Source organism: Salarias fasciatus, chromosome 4, assembly GCF_902148845.1.
Source record: "Salarias fasciatus chromosome 4, fSalaFa1.1, whole genome shotgun sequence".
Taxonomy (NCBI): domain Eukaryota; kingdom Metazoa; phylum Chordata; class Actinopteri; order Blenniiformes; family Blenniidae; genus Salarias; species Salarias fasciatus.
In genome coordinates, this window is record NC_043748.1 from 18,481,754 (window position 1) to 18,498,644 (window position 16,891).

General features: G+C 43.4%; 1 protein-coding gene across 8 annotated transcripts in view; it reads left to right on the plus strand.

Annotated features, from left to right (window-relative positions):
* The first annotated feature begins 3,791 nt into the window (after positions 1-3,791).
* The window catches only part of caskin1 (CASK interacting protein 1), a 97,772-nt gene continuing 84,672 nt past the window's right edge, over positions 3,792-16,891 (plus strand). For all 8 annotated transcript variants that reach the window (XM_030089866.1, XM_030089864.1, XM_030089871.1 and 5 more), the window contains exon 1: positions 3,792-4,123. In XM_030089866.1, coding sequence (XP_029945726.1) covers positions 4,030-4,123 — 94 coding nt within the window. In that variant the 5' untranslated portion in view covers positions 3,792-4,029. The remainder of the gene's footprint in view (positions 4,124-16,891) is intronic.

Genomic DNA, 16,891 nt, shown 5'->3' on the forward strand with positions numbered 1-16,891 from the left:
TAGGATATTAGGATGCAGGGCTGCAGCTAGAAATATGTCATATCTCTGCTGTAGTATTCAGTCATGCAGCTTATGCATCTCTGGCTTCTTATAATTATTAGATTGTATGTTCAAGTTTAGTAAAAATTGGGGATGTAAATCCAGGGATGTCAGACATAAAGCTCGTGGGCCAAAACTGGCCTGCATGTGCCTCCAATACAGCCAAACCACCAAGCACATTTTAAAAATGTGCTCCACAAAATTGTATTTTTAATATATTTCTTGATAGTTGTGGACACAACACTGAGATCTGAGCTGAGAAATCTGTGATTCTGCCATGACAGCCCGCTAAATCATTGTGTGAATGAAAACTAACATTCGTGTGAAACACACTGCCTGGGTGAGTTTGTAAAAATATGCATAATGCAACAGCTATTGGAGGACTATTTTGGATGTTTCACTATATTTTGTACCATACAACTTCAATAACATTGGCTTTATGTTGAGATTATAGTCACTAGTAATTGTTTGGCCATGTGAAAATAGACATTTTCATCACTTATGTTTGCGATACAACAAAATAAAGCTTTAAAGTTTAAATTTAAAGGTTACCTTGACGCTATTTTACCACTCCTTCCCACTCAAGATGACAGTGGGTTGCATATGGCTCCTGAACTAAAACTGGTTTGATCCCTCTGATTTAAACAAACTGTATAAACATGATGTTCTGAAGAAAGCCCTTTTTTAAGTGCATGGTTTGTGAATGGCCACTTGAGGGCAGTGTGCTTTTGTAAAACATGCAGTCAATCTTCCTCCCCGCAGCTGTTATGACATGAAGCCACTTTTAAGCTTTAAATAAACACACTTTTATTATGTAAAACTATTTCACTGGGTGATAAGAATAACTGTAATTTAATCTCCAACAACAGGAATGGTTATTCTTAGTCCTTTCTCATTAGACTCTGGCATGTAATCATGATGAGGATAGATCAATGCAGTTTATTTAGAAGGATGTTCATGTTTCACTGGATAAAAATGGGATTATCAGTCTACTTTGTCATTACATTGATCCACTTTCTAAATCCCATTATCCTTCTAGCTGGTGGAGCTGGGTAAGGGCAGCCTCCACTGTGGAAACATTACCCTTCAGAGCATCTGGAGAAATCAACAGCAAATGACCACTGCACCACTCTGTGCAGCCTTTAATTTACAGCTCCATGCAAATATGCATCATTTGCTTCCGGTTTAGTCATCTTCTTTTCACAGTGATTGTGGTATTTGCTTCACCTTCTCCAGTTCCTCTCTTATTTGCTTCTTTTATTAATGTCCCACGTCACTAGAGAAAGGACAAATGATTTCACTCCTTCGTCTCCCAACACAACAATCTAAAGCTCTCCTCACATCCTCACTGTGCACAAAAGAATATTTGAGGTGATGCAGGTAAACGCTGTAACGATCCACCTTTTAATATCCGGCATTAGTGGTAACGCAACTTAAAGGTATGAGCCACTTACTCTGCATTAACATAGACAAATTTATAAATACGCTCTCTCAGTACCATATGGGCTACTCTTTAGTGTTCTTACATAACTCACTGGATGTGTGGAGGAGGCAGAGAGCAGTATCCAAGCACTGCATACTGCCCACACACACACACACACACACACACACACACACACACACACACACGAACTAGAAGAGAGTGGAGATAAAAATCTGGAGGAGGGCGGATGGAGAGAGAAAACAGATATTACATGATTGAAGTTGAGGTCACATTCATTGATTCCCTCTATTGCATTTAGAATTGTGAACATGGCAGCATGTATGTGCATTTAAGACACGTTCTGTGTGTTGAGCTAATTCAAGCAAGGATGACTTGTGCAAGATAACCCAAGTTTGACAAGGCAGATGAATTATTGCAATTGTTGATTTCAGAAAGTTGCTGTGCAGGAGTCAGTTAAGGCTTAAAGCTCCTCACTGGGCTGTGGCAACTTTTGGCTTGTTCGAGGCACAAACGTGCAAGACCATACACACATTTGCAAGTTTTTTGTTGGAATCATATGTAATTGTGACATTGTTTATGTTGCAACAGTGTCACAACAGTTATGGGAGACGATTGGAAATTTTTTACTGTCTCAAGTCTGGCAATAAGTTTGTCATCATGCATCAAGCAAACGGGTTCATAAATGAAGTGTATGAGCTGCTGGATGAAGATGAAACTGATCTGACTTGAAGATCTATTTGATGACCAATGTAGCATTGATCAGTCAATTAAGATTTCAGTTCAGTTCAGTTCAGTTTATTTAGCATTTGTAGAACAATCAAGCAACAAATTAACAAAATAAAAAATAAAAAAGACAATTCTTGGCAAGTCTGTTAGTACTATTTGAAAATATTTGATACGATTTTACATATAATCTTCAAAAACAGTTTCATGATTGGAAAAGTTAAATACAAATGGTGCTTTGAATTCTCTTGATTGTTTTCTGTCTTTCAAAATACAAGTGGTGCTGCTTTTTCTCTGTTATCTCACACTGTAAAACATGGATCATAAATTGATGGAAAAATCAGCAGGAACTGCTCATTCAAGCTAATGGGAACTAGAGCAGTGTTTGTAAAAGGATGAACAAAGTTCCAGGTCAGACCACAAAGGTGTGACATCCCTGTAGTTCTTACTATAATTGTGGCTGTTGACATGGATGTGTGGTGACAGGAAAAAGAAATGTTATCATTTGAATAGTTCAGGGGCCACATACAACCCAGTTTCATCCTGAGTAGGCCAGACCAGTGAAATAGCTTGGTTGCTTCCTTATTGCTATTTACAAAGTCTCACAGCCATGTGGTCAGGGTGAGTTAGTAAAACCATTTTTTGAGACATTTCACTGTGTTTTGCACCAGAAGGTTTCATCAAAATTGAGATTGTAGTAATTTTCAGTAATAATTGCTTTTGTAAAAATATAGATATTGTCATCATATATACTTTGCACCGTATATACTAGCACAGTGTACTTCTATAAGCAGGTAGACAAAAACAAACAAACAAGAGAATAACAGTAAGGAAGAGTTTTGTTTTGCAGGCCCCCCATAGTGTCGGGACGCCCCTGCTTCCATGCATTTGCAGCAGGGACCGCTGGAATCCCCAGTTCCTGCTCCAGAATGGCATCAGTGACATCAGTCTGTATCCTGATGAAGCTCCGAGGAAAACCGAGGAAACACATCTCCTCTTCCCTGAATAAAACCTCTGCAGCCACGGAGGGATGAACGGGGGGGGCGGGAGAGAGCCGCACGCTCCTCCCGGCCCGCCCCCGAGTTGCAGCACGAGCCATTTAGCGCTACGAGCCGGGGCCAGCTGTAGTGCGCGCGGGCGCGGGCGCGTGTACGTGTACGTGCTCCCTCCCTCCCACCTCACCTCCTGCCCCCCCTCCCCCCCACGCCGAGAAAATCATTACCAAACGCAGAGCGTGCGCGCACGGAGCGATGGCTGCAGCAGCAGCGGCGGCGGCAGCAGCGCTGGATTGTGTTTACGACGCCGAGCAGGACAGAAGCTCCACCGCACGAGAGACGCAGGCCGCTCCGACGTCCACGTCCGTCTGACGTCCTCCTCCTCGTGGAGTCGGTGCCGCCGGAGCGCAGCTGCAGCGCGAGGCGGACGCCGCGCATCCTCCAGTCGATTAAGGATACTCTCGGACGACCCGGTGTCTTCCCCCCGCCCCCCACCCCCCACCTGGTGCCGTCTCCGTCCAGCGGGAAGGAGGCGGGCGGGGAGTGCGGGGCGCTGCGGTGCGGTGCGGTGCGGTGTGGGGTGGAGGGGGGGAACCCGAGAGCATCCCTCCATCCCACCCTGTCTACTCTCTCTCACTTGACTCCCCACCGCATGCCTCAGCTGTGAGGGGGGGGGCTCGGTTAAAGTCAGGGGGGCACGAGGCGGAGGAGGAGGCAGAGGGAGGCTGCTCGTGGCCGCGGGAGACGCGCCCTCCGCGCGGTGAGGCTGGGCTGAAGCGCCGCTGTGTGGAAGGGATGCTGCGGGAGTAGAGCGGCTCAGCGCGGAAGATGGGGAAGGACCAGGAACTGCTGCAGGCGGTGAAGACCGAGGACCTGCTCACCGTGCAGAAGCTGCTGCAGAGGCCCCGGCCGGGGAAAGCAAGTAAGACCCCGCCGCTGCTTCACCGCCAGTGATCCTCCCTTCAATTCCTCTGATACCACTGCTGCTTGGAAGGCCTGATGATGATGTGAAGATGTGCGTGTGCGTGTGCGTGTGTGTGTAGCCAGAATGGAGGCGTTGGGTGCATCGGGGTGTATGAGAGAAGATTGGTCATATGATTGGAGATTGGCAGCCCTTCTTAAGACCCCTGTCCGAGTGCACTGCAGCAGAGATAGGGAGGATGTGTGTGTGTGTGTGTGTGTGTGTGTGTGTGTGTGTGTGTGTGTGTGTGTGTGTGTTTTAGAGGAGGGACCTTCTGTGACCCTGCCTCCCAATTGAGAGATGATAGTGGCCTTGTGATTGTCGAGCTACAACATCACAGTCAATGTCACGTAACAGGTACACACACATTTGAAAAACATGTTCCGTCTGATTGCTGCACAGGATGTCTGCATGACTTTGCTCTTGTAATTGCTTATTTTCCGCTGGCAGTGTAGCACCATAACGTCCAACAATGCTCCGCTTCCACAGCCCACTCCAGTGTGTGGGCACTACACTGAGAGAAATCTGCAGATAGATCATGCAGCTGATGCTTCTGCTGATATAAAACTGGATGATACAGTTATTAAGAGACAGCTCATAAGGGCCCAGCTGCGAGCTGCAAGACTTTGCAATTTCTCTACCTGACCCCTGCCATCCTGGTGCTAGAATTGTTCCCAACGGGCGGGTTGTTGCTCACAGTGGAAAGGCTCCTGACAGCAGGTGGGCCTCTTTTGAATATGAAGAGTGAGAAGAGCACGGACGACACATTACGGTCCAGAATCGTGCCTCTCTGCGTTCACTCTCAATCATACGAATTAGCACAGCAACAGGGGAGCAGCAGTATTATTCCAGTTCACTGTGTTTTTGATTTAAATGACTGAAATCATGCTGAAAAATTCTAATTTTAACCACCTGTTCATCCACCCCCACAAATTATTCGGGTTAATTAGACTGAAACTACATACACAGCCATTAATGATTCAGTGCAGGTTGAATAGCAATGACCTGACCTGCCTAAGACAAAAAAAACCCCACCATATAATTCTATTTAAATGTACGTGTTTTGATTATTTATGGCCCAAACAGTAGTGTAGTGGTTAGTGCAAAGATAACTGCATAGTAAGATGTCCCCAATCGGTTGGGATTAGTTGCCTTTCTATGTAGAGTTTACGTGTTTTCCCTGTGCGTGCACGGCATTTACAACCATGCAATGAATGTTATTTGGTGACTGTAAAGCAGGCTAGAGTGTGTGTGATACTCTGTCTCATTTTGCACTATGAGAAATCAGCAGATCGGTCTGTTTAACAGTGTTTCTTCACCTGACATTAAGATTAATCATGCAATGAATTAATGAAATAACAAGGACATATTGCAGTTGTTGACGTATTGCATTACACTGGCATACATTTGAAGGTAGGATGTGTTGAAGTCTATAGATTGCCACCTTGCTCTAAGCTGTTAGGTTGTGTTTTGAGTCCCTCAGATAAATAGTTAATACAGTAGTGGCTAAAGCGGCTCAACATCACCACCCAGTGCACAACAGGCTCATGAATTCATCTTAACATCATTGCCCTTTAATTGGGACTTTTTTGACTTGAGCAATATTTACATGCTTTTGTCACCAACAACATAGTTGTGTTTTTGTGTGTGTGTGTGTTTTACATGCATATTTACCAGTATTTTTATTGTGGCCTCTGGGAAAGTTCAAAATGAGGATGAGTTATTCTCATCCTCCTGTGTATTCACACAGTTGCAGTCCTCGCTTCCAAACATGCTTTCTTTAGTACACTAAATACCAAGCAGATACGCTGGAGACCCTTCCTACAGGAAGTCCACCCTGAGGCTCTTACAGCTTGGAAATACACAGAACACACACCTGAACCCCCCCTTGTAGACAGAACCTTACCACCAATAAGCAATAGTCTGATCAGTACATCTGAATATGACCATTTGAAAGAAGTGTAAATATTTTTTAAATTGAATGATAATTTTACTGGCGAGTTGTTTTCTTAATGTACAGCAGTTCTGGTAATCTGGAATTAGATGATGTTAATGTCACCAAAACATGTTAGACACTGTTCAATGCATCTGTAATTTACTTTACCAAAATGTCAAGAGTGTCTAGCCACATGGTATTTAGCACAATTTCATCCATCTGATGAGAAAATTCAAAGCATTTTTTAATTAAACTTCTGGATATTTGTTCTCACAATGTAGTTTTGAGCCATATGTTTCCAACTACAATCACTGGGTCCTTTGATGTGTTTACAGTAAATTTTTTTTACACATCTTAAAGAATATACGATTGATTTTACTCTCACAGACATGCCGCCAGCTCCACAGTAAACTAACGCCAAACACAGATGTTGACGCCTCAGAGTCAAACACACCACGCTCATGTCGCTGCAGCTTATTTATAAGATTTCATGATAATGAAATGTCATGTTAATGTTGCCTTTTTTTAAAAAAGAACTGCTTTTGGGCGAATAGCTTGCAGGCTGCTGTGCCTCAAGTGGCAATGCTCGCCTTACAGGACCCAGTGAAGCATGCAGCTTCAGGACAGTGTGCAGGAATTAGTGTGGTGCACTGTATTCATGCAAACAGACAAACAAGACTGGCTGATGTTGAAATAAATTGCACAGGATGCAGCAGAGCAGGAAACCCCCCTTGGATTAAACATAGTCCATAGACTGTCTAGAGCAGAGTTTCCCATCGTTCTTTGAGTCGAGACCCCCACCCCGCAAAATGTCATTAGGATTGAGTAAATACCACCCTGTAGCAAAAAGGTCTTTATGACATGGAAACTACATCATGTTATGAAACATGTTTTGACTGCGAGCAGTAAGTAAGCAGCAAGACTCCATATGCTGTCAAATTTAGGGTTGACAATGTGCAAAAGGCAGGAGAGCAATGTGGACACACAGACAGGTTGGACTGCAGGAGGAAAACCATGAACTCACTGGGAGAAAATACAGATTTCATACAGAAAGGCTGCTCAACCTGGATATGAACCAAATTTCATCCTGTTCTCTATCCTACTTTAACTAACGTATTGTTGTGGGGCACAAACAACATGCTGGACAGGTCACCAGTCCATCACAGGGACAAACAAGCAGGGTCAAATTTAAATAAACCAAAAGTAGTCAAATTATTGTTAATAGTGTTTAGTACAATCAGTATTCTTTGAATGTTTCTGTGTTCTCCCATTGGACAAATTTCCAGGAGAGCTCCAGCATCCCGTTGATGCCCCTGAAAGAAGGGTGGGCACTCCACTCTCTAAAACAAATGCAGTCCCTGGCTTTGAAACAGTCGGTAAGGTCTGACACATCCAGGTACTGCCCAAAAATAGTACCATTGGAGTACATTATGTACCCAGAGAACATCACAAAGCAACCTTTAGGTCACAGTTAAGTGCGCTTCAGCTGGAAGCTCCTCTCGGACTTGTGTTTAGTACATGAAATGCAGAGGACAGGTAAGCCCTCAAACACTTTTTTATAGGCTGCTTGTAGCCTGCACAGTTGTGCACTAAATCCGGTCCTCAGTGGAATGCAGTGCACGCACATGGAGGGGAAAGTCACTTTAAAGCCCATTCTGCAGGTGAAAGAAGCCCAATGGTACCTGATGCTTATCACCACATGCACTCTTTTGTTTTTGTTGTGCTCGCTTGCATTGTAGTTGTACTACTATTAATCAATCCCCAGAGGAATCGGCGGTGTGTGTAATTAGACAGAGTGGAGTTGAAACAGAAGCTCTGACCTGCTTTGCAGGGGTTTGCACTGTGACAAACTAGCAGTGAAGCCTGACACTGTGATGCCACCCTGTAGCACTTCTGTGAAGATGTGTTCAATTAATTTGATCTCTATTTTTGGCATTTGTGTTGTGTTGATATTTTAATGCAACTGTTTTGAACATGAATGAAAGTAACTCAACAGCACTGGTTCACATTTTGTACTCAACTATGTTTACCTGTGTTACTCTAGAGAAATTCTATATGTTTTAAAGAGCTTTATTACTTCATTTCAGAAGTTTTGGGTTTTCATAGCAAAATTCTCTCCATAATTCAGGGTGACATTACTCATTTGTAGGATTCTTGTCTGCTCTCTTTGGATCACCTCCTGTTGGAATGTCGTAAAATCCCACATTTAGCCAATGTTTAATCTGAAAGGGTGCCATCATTTGGCAATAAACGCTTTAATCACTCGTCATCAGTGTCACATCACCGCCCCGATGGAGCATTTCATGTCTCCTGCACTCAGGACTCTAAAACTTACACTTATGTGTTTTTTGAAGCACCACAGACGAAGGCGTTTAAATACAGGATCAAGGATCTGGCTGTCAAACCATGCCTTCACGATATCAGTCTACACTTTGTTACTGATGTAGTAGGTAGCTTCTACTTCATAGATGGTGCTTCATTTCTTAATTTTGCACAACTTGTGAAATTTCAATCGCAAAATAAACTGTTGATTGCTGATATTGAGTCATTTAGGGGGAAAAAAAACCAAAAACAAGCCAAACCCCAAAACAAACAGGGCAGAAGCAGCAAGGCAGTAATGACAGAGTGGAGCTGAGAGTCCCAGACAAACAGCAGGGGAGGTGTAACGGTGTACTGACGTTAACACAAACCTGTTTGTCATCTGGCATTAAACACTGAGCTCACAGGACAGCTGTGTGTGTGTGTGTATGTGTGTGCAGCTGGAAGGGAAATGTGGTCTGTGGTGGAAATGAGTGGCTGAAGTGCGTGTGTGTGTGTAGAGGTGCGTGAAGGAGAAGGTAAGGTTGGGTTTGATGTGTGTCTGTAATGGGCCTGGCTGAGGCTGTGCCCTGCTGCAACTCATTTACTCCCACTCAGGCCAGACATGCAGTCTGCACATATTTACCTGCATCATGGGGGAACACACGCGCGCACACACACTCGTGCACGTTTATCAGCGTGCACACCGCACATCTGGCACCATCTGGAAAGCCATCGTCAGTTTGCTGTCACTCAGCTTCTGCTTGACGAGGTCGTAAGTGTGTGTGTGTGTGTGTGTGTATATTTGTGTGTGTCTGTGGACGCCGCAGACCTTGAGCCTGACCTGCGGTGTGTGTTTGCTCAAGAGCAGTTTGCTGTGTGTTTGTGTGTTCAGGTGGGTGATGTAATCCGTATTGATCCTTGCGTGCGCGTGTGTTTGTGTGAGCTGTGCGAACACTTTCCTGCTGATCTGATTGAATTTTGGGTTAAACTGTTGACATGGATGTGATGCTTATGGATCTGCTGTTGATCCACTGCTACTGTCCGCACAGACCCTGGAACGATCGACCGATCGCTACAGTCATGATAATCATGATTAATTATTTAAAATGAAAACAGTGCATGTCTGCAGTCGGCACTGCGAGACCGTTATAGGCAATAAGTTACAGAAAATCAAAATAAAGCAATCAATAATCATGCACCTGATATTGAACTGTCTGTTTGTGGCCAAAGTGTCTGACAAATTTGATCATTGCACAACTATCACAACCTTTGTTTGTATTAATTTTTTATCTATGAGCTTTAATTTATATTTAAAATATGTCAAGCAGTTTTTCGGGCCATTTGATCAGTTTCCATAGGAAAATGTACAGTTCATTGTGATTGAAATATCATCGTCCAACATAACCGCTGCTGGTAAAACCCAACGCTCGACGCCCCCGTCGCTGTCTGCCTGGAGACGCAAATACTTGCATACATTTGTAGATGCTGTACCAACCCCCCGCGCCTCCCGTGTTGACGTGCGAGGCTGGCAGTCGGAGTACACCAGATGATTGCGTCCACACCACTGCACATTCACAAAGGAGCAGGCAAGAGAGGGAGCCTCGCGCACTGTCAGCCAGAGTCTTGATGGTGGTTAACCGTGTTGTCGGCTGCAGCTGTATGCTTCGGTGGTGTGAAGAAGCCTGGATTTTTTTTTGTGTGTGTGTGTTATTTTTCTGCAAATCATAGTTAATTGGACAACCTGTGCCACAGCTCTTGCTTTTTGTGCAGCGCTTCTTTTTTAATTGCATCTGCAGGAATGTGACAGAAACTGTGTTACTCCATGTTTGGTTATCGGCTCTCTGGAGCTTCGGTATTAATACATGTCCTGCTTTAGCATAAGGTTGCACCCATTTGACCCTTTCGGGGTTCGTTTCTTTATTGACAACCATGAAAAGTGGCAAAGCTGCTTCTGTCATTGATATTCACATATCAGGCATCATTGATCATGCTGTATTGGAGATGATCAGCAGGTGGAGGTTAAACAGTGGAACAAAAAAATGGCCTTCGATAGCCTTGAGACTGGTTTGATCCATTGTTGGATTATTGATGGTTTAACCTTTGGCAATTGGTCTCTGATTGATTTAAATCCTGAGATCTGTGAAGAAGCTATCAAATAAACGTGTCTTTGGATCTTTTCTTCCTGAGATTTCCAGTATAGAATACATTTTACAGCTTATATCGTGCTTTTTTGTTAGAGAACGATCAACAATTCGATAAAAGAAGCATAGATAGTTCAGTCAAAGCACCAAAGCATCTGAAAAATCACATTTTTTCTTAAGTTCTCAGTTTTTTTCTTGCTAATTCTCTGAGCTGTAAATGGCACATTGAAGGTGTGTGTTGGTGGTGTTGATGTCCCATCGCCCTGCACATGCCCTGATGACATTAGGATTGTGGGCTGTCTTAGCCTGCTGTGTTTGCATTTCTCCCCCTCCTGCTCCCCTGAATTATTCCATCAGTCCGTCTAGATAACTTGGATCTGACTATAAGGCGGCGCCAACACGCCACCTCTCAGTCAAGGGCACCCAGAGCGGTTTGTTTGAGGAATATTTAACTGAGTGGAGACTCAGGGATGGAGACGGCGTTACTGATCTCAGGTTTTATCTGGGAATCCAAAGCGCAGCATATTAGAAATGATAATACAGAGAGCGGAGGACTGGCAGTCTGCAATGGCTGAGTTTTCTTCCAAAAACATCATCACTCACTGCTCCGGCTGCCGCCGACTGCCTCCATGATTGAATTACTGAACAGATGGGGAGGAGAGAAGGAGAGGTGGATGGATATTTTAGCTTTGAGGAATACAGCAAATGAAGAGAGGAGTTACTGGAGAGAGGGAAAAAAGGAGGAGGACGAGATGCTTTTTGATGAGCGGGTGGGATGGACGGGGGAGGGGTGATGAAAGGCGGAAAAATGATGAAAGAGGGAACTGGGTGATGAAACGGAGGGATGGCTGAACGCCGTCATTTCCACCTCACTTTTATTCTGATTGCAGGCCGCTATATGCACACACACACACACACACACACACACACACACACACACACACACACACATAGAGGGGAAGACTTGCACCAAAAATAACAATCACATAGTTTAATGGGTCAGCGGCAGGTTCAGGAGAAGCTGGGAGGATGAGTGAGGACGTGAAGTGATTCAGAAGGATAGAAGAAATGACATGAAAGGGAAAGTAAAGTTGGGATGAAAGGAGGCTAAGGTGAAGTTAACTTACCGTGTACTCGCCGTCCTCACCCCAAACCTGACTCTCACTCTAATATCCTCTGCCTTTTAAAATGAAGTGATGGAGAACAAATCTGAATGTGGACTCTAAACTTAAATAAGTTAGCTTTTGGCCATGAAAATATTCATAACGGGGATAATTTTGAAGGGTCCAAATGTACAAAATATGAACAAAATGAAATAAGATCGCAAAACATCAACTTCACCAGCCTTTGCCTGCAACAAAGTTAAGTGGAAGCAGATCTTGTGAAGATCTTCTCAGGCCGGGCGGCATCGCAGCGTTTCAGTGTAAATTAAGTCAAATTAGCCTCCACTGGCAGCAGCAGCTGCTGTTTCATCCAGTGGAGTGATTATATGCCTTTTTTTTAATAGCCCGCATACTTCTTTTTTATTTACTAGATGAAAGTACCGACTGACTGTAGCAACACGGTGAACTTCAAGCACTAATGACGGCAGCAGAGGTGAATTTTCAAGGTGGCAGTGATATAAAGTGTTTACGAGTGTCCAGATCTATTATCGTGATAAATCTACCCCAGGCCTCTATCAACATTTACTAAGTCCTCATTTACATGGCAACATTTCATGTGACTGTGCATCATTTTTGTGTTTTCATTTCAGAAAAGTGCGGTCTACTTGCTCATGTGCAAAAGAACTATTTCCTAAGGCGTCTCCGCGGAGCTGGAGTCGGAGTTTTTCCAAAAAAAGTTTCACTTTGGAAACTTTTTTTTAAAAGTTGTGTTCTCAGTGTCTCCAAGCACCACTGTCAACAAAAGCTTCACTTGAAGTCATTGTATAAACAGTGCCAATAATGTCTTTGTGAACTGTGAACTGACCTCTAACAAGATTTAAATTGCATAAAATTGATTAAATTTTGGTTTAATACAACAGTTCAGTCTGATCGACCACTGGGATGATCTGACCTACAACATCTAAAATGAGCTGATGGATATGAGTGAAAAGGGAAGCAGTGAGGGAATAGGGAAAAACTGCTAAAAGAAGCCAAAAGAAAATGTGAAAAATATTAAATGTAATATTATAGCAGAAAGTCATGAGAAAGAGTGGAATGATGAGACAGAGTGGAGAAAATGAGTGGGAGCGAAAACTGAAAGGCCTCAAAAATAAGTGACAGTGAAAGAAACTAATGAGATGAAAAGAAATAGAAAATCAAAAGAGATAAATTGACAAGGAGTCAGAGAAAATTAGCACTGGAGGTCGAAAAGGGAAGATAAATGGAAAATGCAGATAGGGTTCATAAGGAGGTGATAATAATGAGAGATGAGCAGTGCAGAAATGAAACGGCGTGTCTGCCTTATTCTGAAGAATCCTTTATATACAATTTTGGACTGCCATGACCATTATTCGGATGCCTTAATTTTGGGGACTTGGACTTTTGATACTTCAACCAAGTTGGAAGTTCCCCAGGTGTGTTGGACACCCTTGTGCAATGGACACTGGATTTTTTTTGTTAATATGGGATATTCTAAGGCCAATGGGATTTTTTTTTATTTTATTTTTTCATTTTATTTATTTTTACTCCTTTTTCCTGTTTTTGTTCTTTTCTGCCTTTTTCTTTTATTTCACTTTTTCAGAGACCTGCCATACCCACCTTATTTCTCCAGGTTCCCGTCAGACGCTCGGTACCTCCCCTCCCCCATCTCTATAAATGACACAAGGTACGACAACCGCGGGCACAACACTTAGGTTTGTTTCGTGGAATGTGAAGGGGATGGGAAACATTATTAAATTGCAGCGTGTAATGACCCACTTAGACCAACTCAAAGGTGATATTTACTTCGTTCAGGAAACTCATATGCTCAATAAGTATGTTGCACGACTTAAAAGACGCTGGGTTGGGGATGTTTTTCATTCAACATTTAATGGTAAAGCCAGGGGGGCCGCCATACTTATTCGTAAAGGCCTCCCCTTCAAATTTGAGAAATCAGTTTTGGATCCAAATGGTAGATATGTCATGGTTTCTGGGCGACTTCAGGAAATGCCTTTTCTTTTTGTTTGCGTTTACGGTCCCAATTGGGATGACAGTCTTTTTGTATCTAGGTTGTTCTCCTCCTTCCCAGACATTCGGGATCACCATGTAGTTGTGGGGGGCGATTTCAATCTTGTACAAGACCCTCTATTGGACAGATCTTCTAACAAACCCGCCCCTCTCACAAAAGCGGCAAAGACGCTACTCTCTCTGTCCCAGCAGTTTGGGCTCACTGACCCATGGAGACATAAATTCTCACAGTCTAAAGTTTTCTCCTTTTTTTCCCACGTTCACCATTCTTATTCTCGGATCGATTTCTTTCTGTTGGATGTCAGGCTTTTGGCCAAAATAGTTTCTACGGATTATCATACCATTGCAATATCAGACCATGCCCCAGTCTCTATTGATTTAGCACTGCCCTTTCAATCCGCTCGGATTAAACAATGGAGATTTAATTCCGTGCTGTTAGCTGAGGAAACCTATAGAGAATTTTTACATTCACAACTTTCCCTGTTTTTCGAACTAAACGATTCACAGGACATAAGTAGAAGCAGTCTATGGGAGGCGTCTAAAGCCTATATCAGAGGCCAACTTATTTCCTTTGTTTCCAATAAAAAGAGAAATGAGACCGCCCGCATTAAACAACTTCTGAAGGAAATTAAGGAGGTTGACCAACGGTATGCCGGCGATCCTGCTCCTGATCTCTATAAAGAACGACTCTCTTTACAGACGGAGCTTGATTTGATTTCTACTACAGCTGTTAGGACTGCATTACTTCGATCTAGGCAGCGTTTTTATGAGTCCGGAGATAAAGCCGGCAAGCTTCTTTCCTATCAAGCTCGAGCAGAGGCATCATCTAGATTAATTTCAGCTATAAGGTCTGACTCTGGTGTAGCTCTTACTGATCCTAGTGACATAAATAAAACCTTTGTAGAGTTTTATACCACTCTTTACACATCGGATTCTCCACCTCCTCCGGATAACATATTAGATACAATAACCTTTCCTCAAATATCAGTAGAATCAGCAGAAGCCCTAGGCTCACCCATCACTATTCTGGAAGTTCAGGAAGCCATAGGTTCCCTCCAAAGTTCCAAATCGCCAGGGCCCGACGGCTTTACTACGGAATACTACAAAACTTTTTCCCTTATACTTAGCCCTTTTCTTAGAGACATGTATAATGAGGCCTTTTCTCTTGGTCGGTTACCCAGTACCCTGTCGGAGGCCACAATCTCTCTGCTTCTTAAGAAGGACAAAGACCCCTTATCTTGTAGTAGCTATAGACCGATATCTTTGCTGAATGTCGATTTCAAGATTTTGACGAAGGTTTTGGCTTCACGTTTACAGCGGGTTCTATCCCCTATCATAGACTTAGATCAGACAGGTTTTATGCCCAATAGGCAATCCTCATGTAATACTAGGAGGCTTTTTGACATTATCACTACCCCTGGAACTGCGGTGCCTGAGGTCGTTGTGTCCCTCGACGCAGAAAAGGCCTTCGACAGGGTGGAGTGGGGCTTCCTGTACACGGTGTTGTCCAAATTCGGGCTGGGTAAGACCTTTGTGGATTGGGTTAGACTTCTCTATTCTTCACCCCGCGCTTCTGTTCGGACAAATGACACTCTCTCCCCTTCCTTCCCTTTATGTCGTGGTACCAGACAGGGCTGTCCCCTGTCCCCACTTTTGTTTGTCTTGGCTATCGAGCCCTTAGCCATTTGGTTGCGCTCTGAGGCCTCGTTTAGAGGTATAACTAGACACAATACTATACATAAGGTCTCATTGTACGCTGACGATCTTCTTCTCTATGTCTCAGATCCCGTTTCTTCTTTTCCTACAATTCTAAGTGTCCTTAACAAATATAGCCGTATATCGGGCTACAAGCTCAACTATCAAAAAAGTGAACTCATGCCTGTCAATGCACTTGCCAAATCACTTCCAACTACGATTGTTCCATTTCGATGGTCATGTAATGGTTTTCGGTATTTAGGTATCCAAATTACACCATTCTTGTCAGACCTGTACCGTATGAATCTAACCCCTTTGATGGAGAAGACCGTGGCAGATTTTGCTCGCTGGTCAACTCTGCCTGTTTCGCTGGCGGGGCGAATAAGTTTGGTGAAAATGGTAGTTCTCCCGAAGTTTCTCTACATGTTTCAACATCTCCCAATATTTCTTAATAAGTCCTTTTTTGTTAAATTAGATAAAACTATCTCAGCTTTCTTATGGGCGGGAAAACCGGCCAGAATTCGTAAATCAGTTTTACAGTCCCCTAAGGAGAGAGGAGGGTTTGCCCTCCCGATCTTCAGGCATTACTATTGGGCTGCGAATGTACAAAAAATTTTATTTTGGATGTATGATGAAGAGGACTCTGTTCCGATCTGGGTGCATTTAGAGAAAATGTCTTCGCCATTTTCTTTTCGGTCTATTTTATATTCACAACTTCCCCTGCCACGACTGCATGGTTGTCCTGTTGCCTCAATTTCTTTGAAAGTATGGAGTCAACTTAGGAAGCAGTTCGGTCTTGTCGGCCCCTCAGCTCTGACATCTGTATTTAGAAACTGCGCGTTTGGACCATCCTTAGACAGGGGATTTAAAATCTGGTACAACATGGGCATTAAGTCAGTTATAGATTTGTATACTGATGGCGTATTCTCCTCCTTTGCCCAACTGTCTGATAAATATCACCTTCCGAGTCATAATTTTTTCCGTTTTTTCCAAGCCCGGGACTATGTCAAGAAAGTGTTTCCGCATTTTCCGAACCGTCCTCCAGAAACCCTTTTAGACTCTCTTCTTCTGGTTGACCCTACCATCAAAGGGGGTATATCAATTATTTACAAACTCATATGGTCAGAAATATTAACACCCCCCGATATTCTTAAAACTAGTTGGGAGGAGAGTCTTAATATAACAATTACAGAGAAACAGTGGAACTCTGCATTGGCACTTGTTTACGCGTCTTCGATTTGTGCTCGACACAGATTAATTCAATGCAAGGTCATTTATAAGGTACACTATACTAATTCAAAATTAGCCAAGATCTATCCCTCAGTAAAAGACGAGTGCAGCCGTTGCCACCTTTCTCCTGCCGATCATTCGCACATGTTCTGGGCATGTCCAAACTTGCAACAGTATTGGGCAGAAATATTTAATACACTGAGTGAGGCATATGGGTTTTATGTTGCGCCCAACCCTATCTCTGCGATTTTTGGTGTCTCCCCTTCCTCAGATCTGC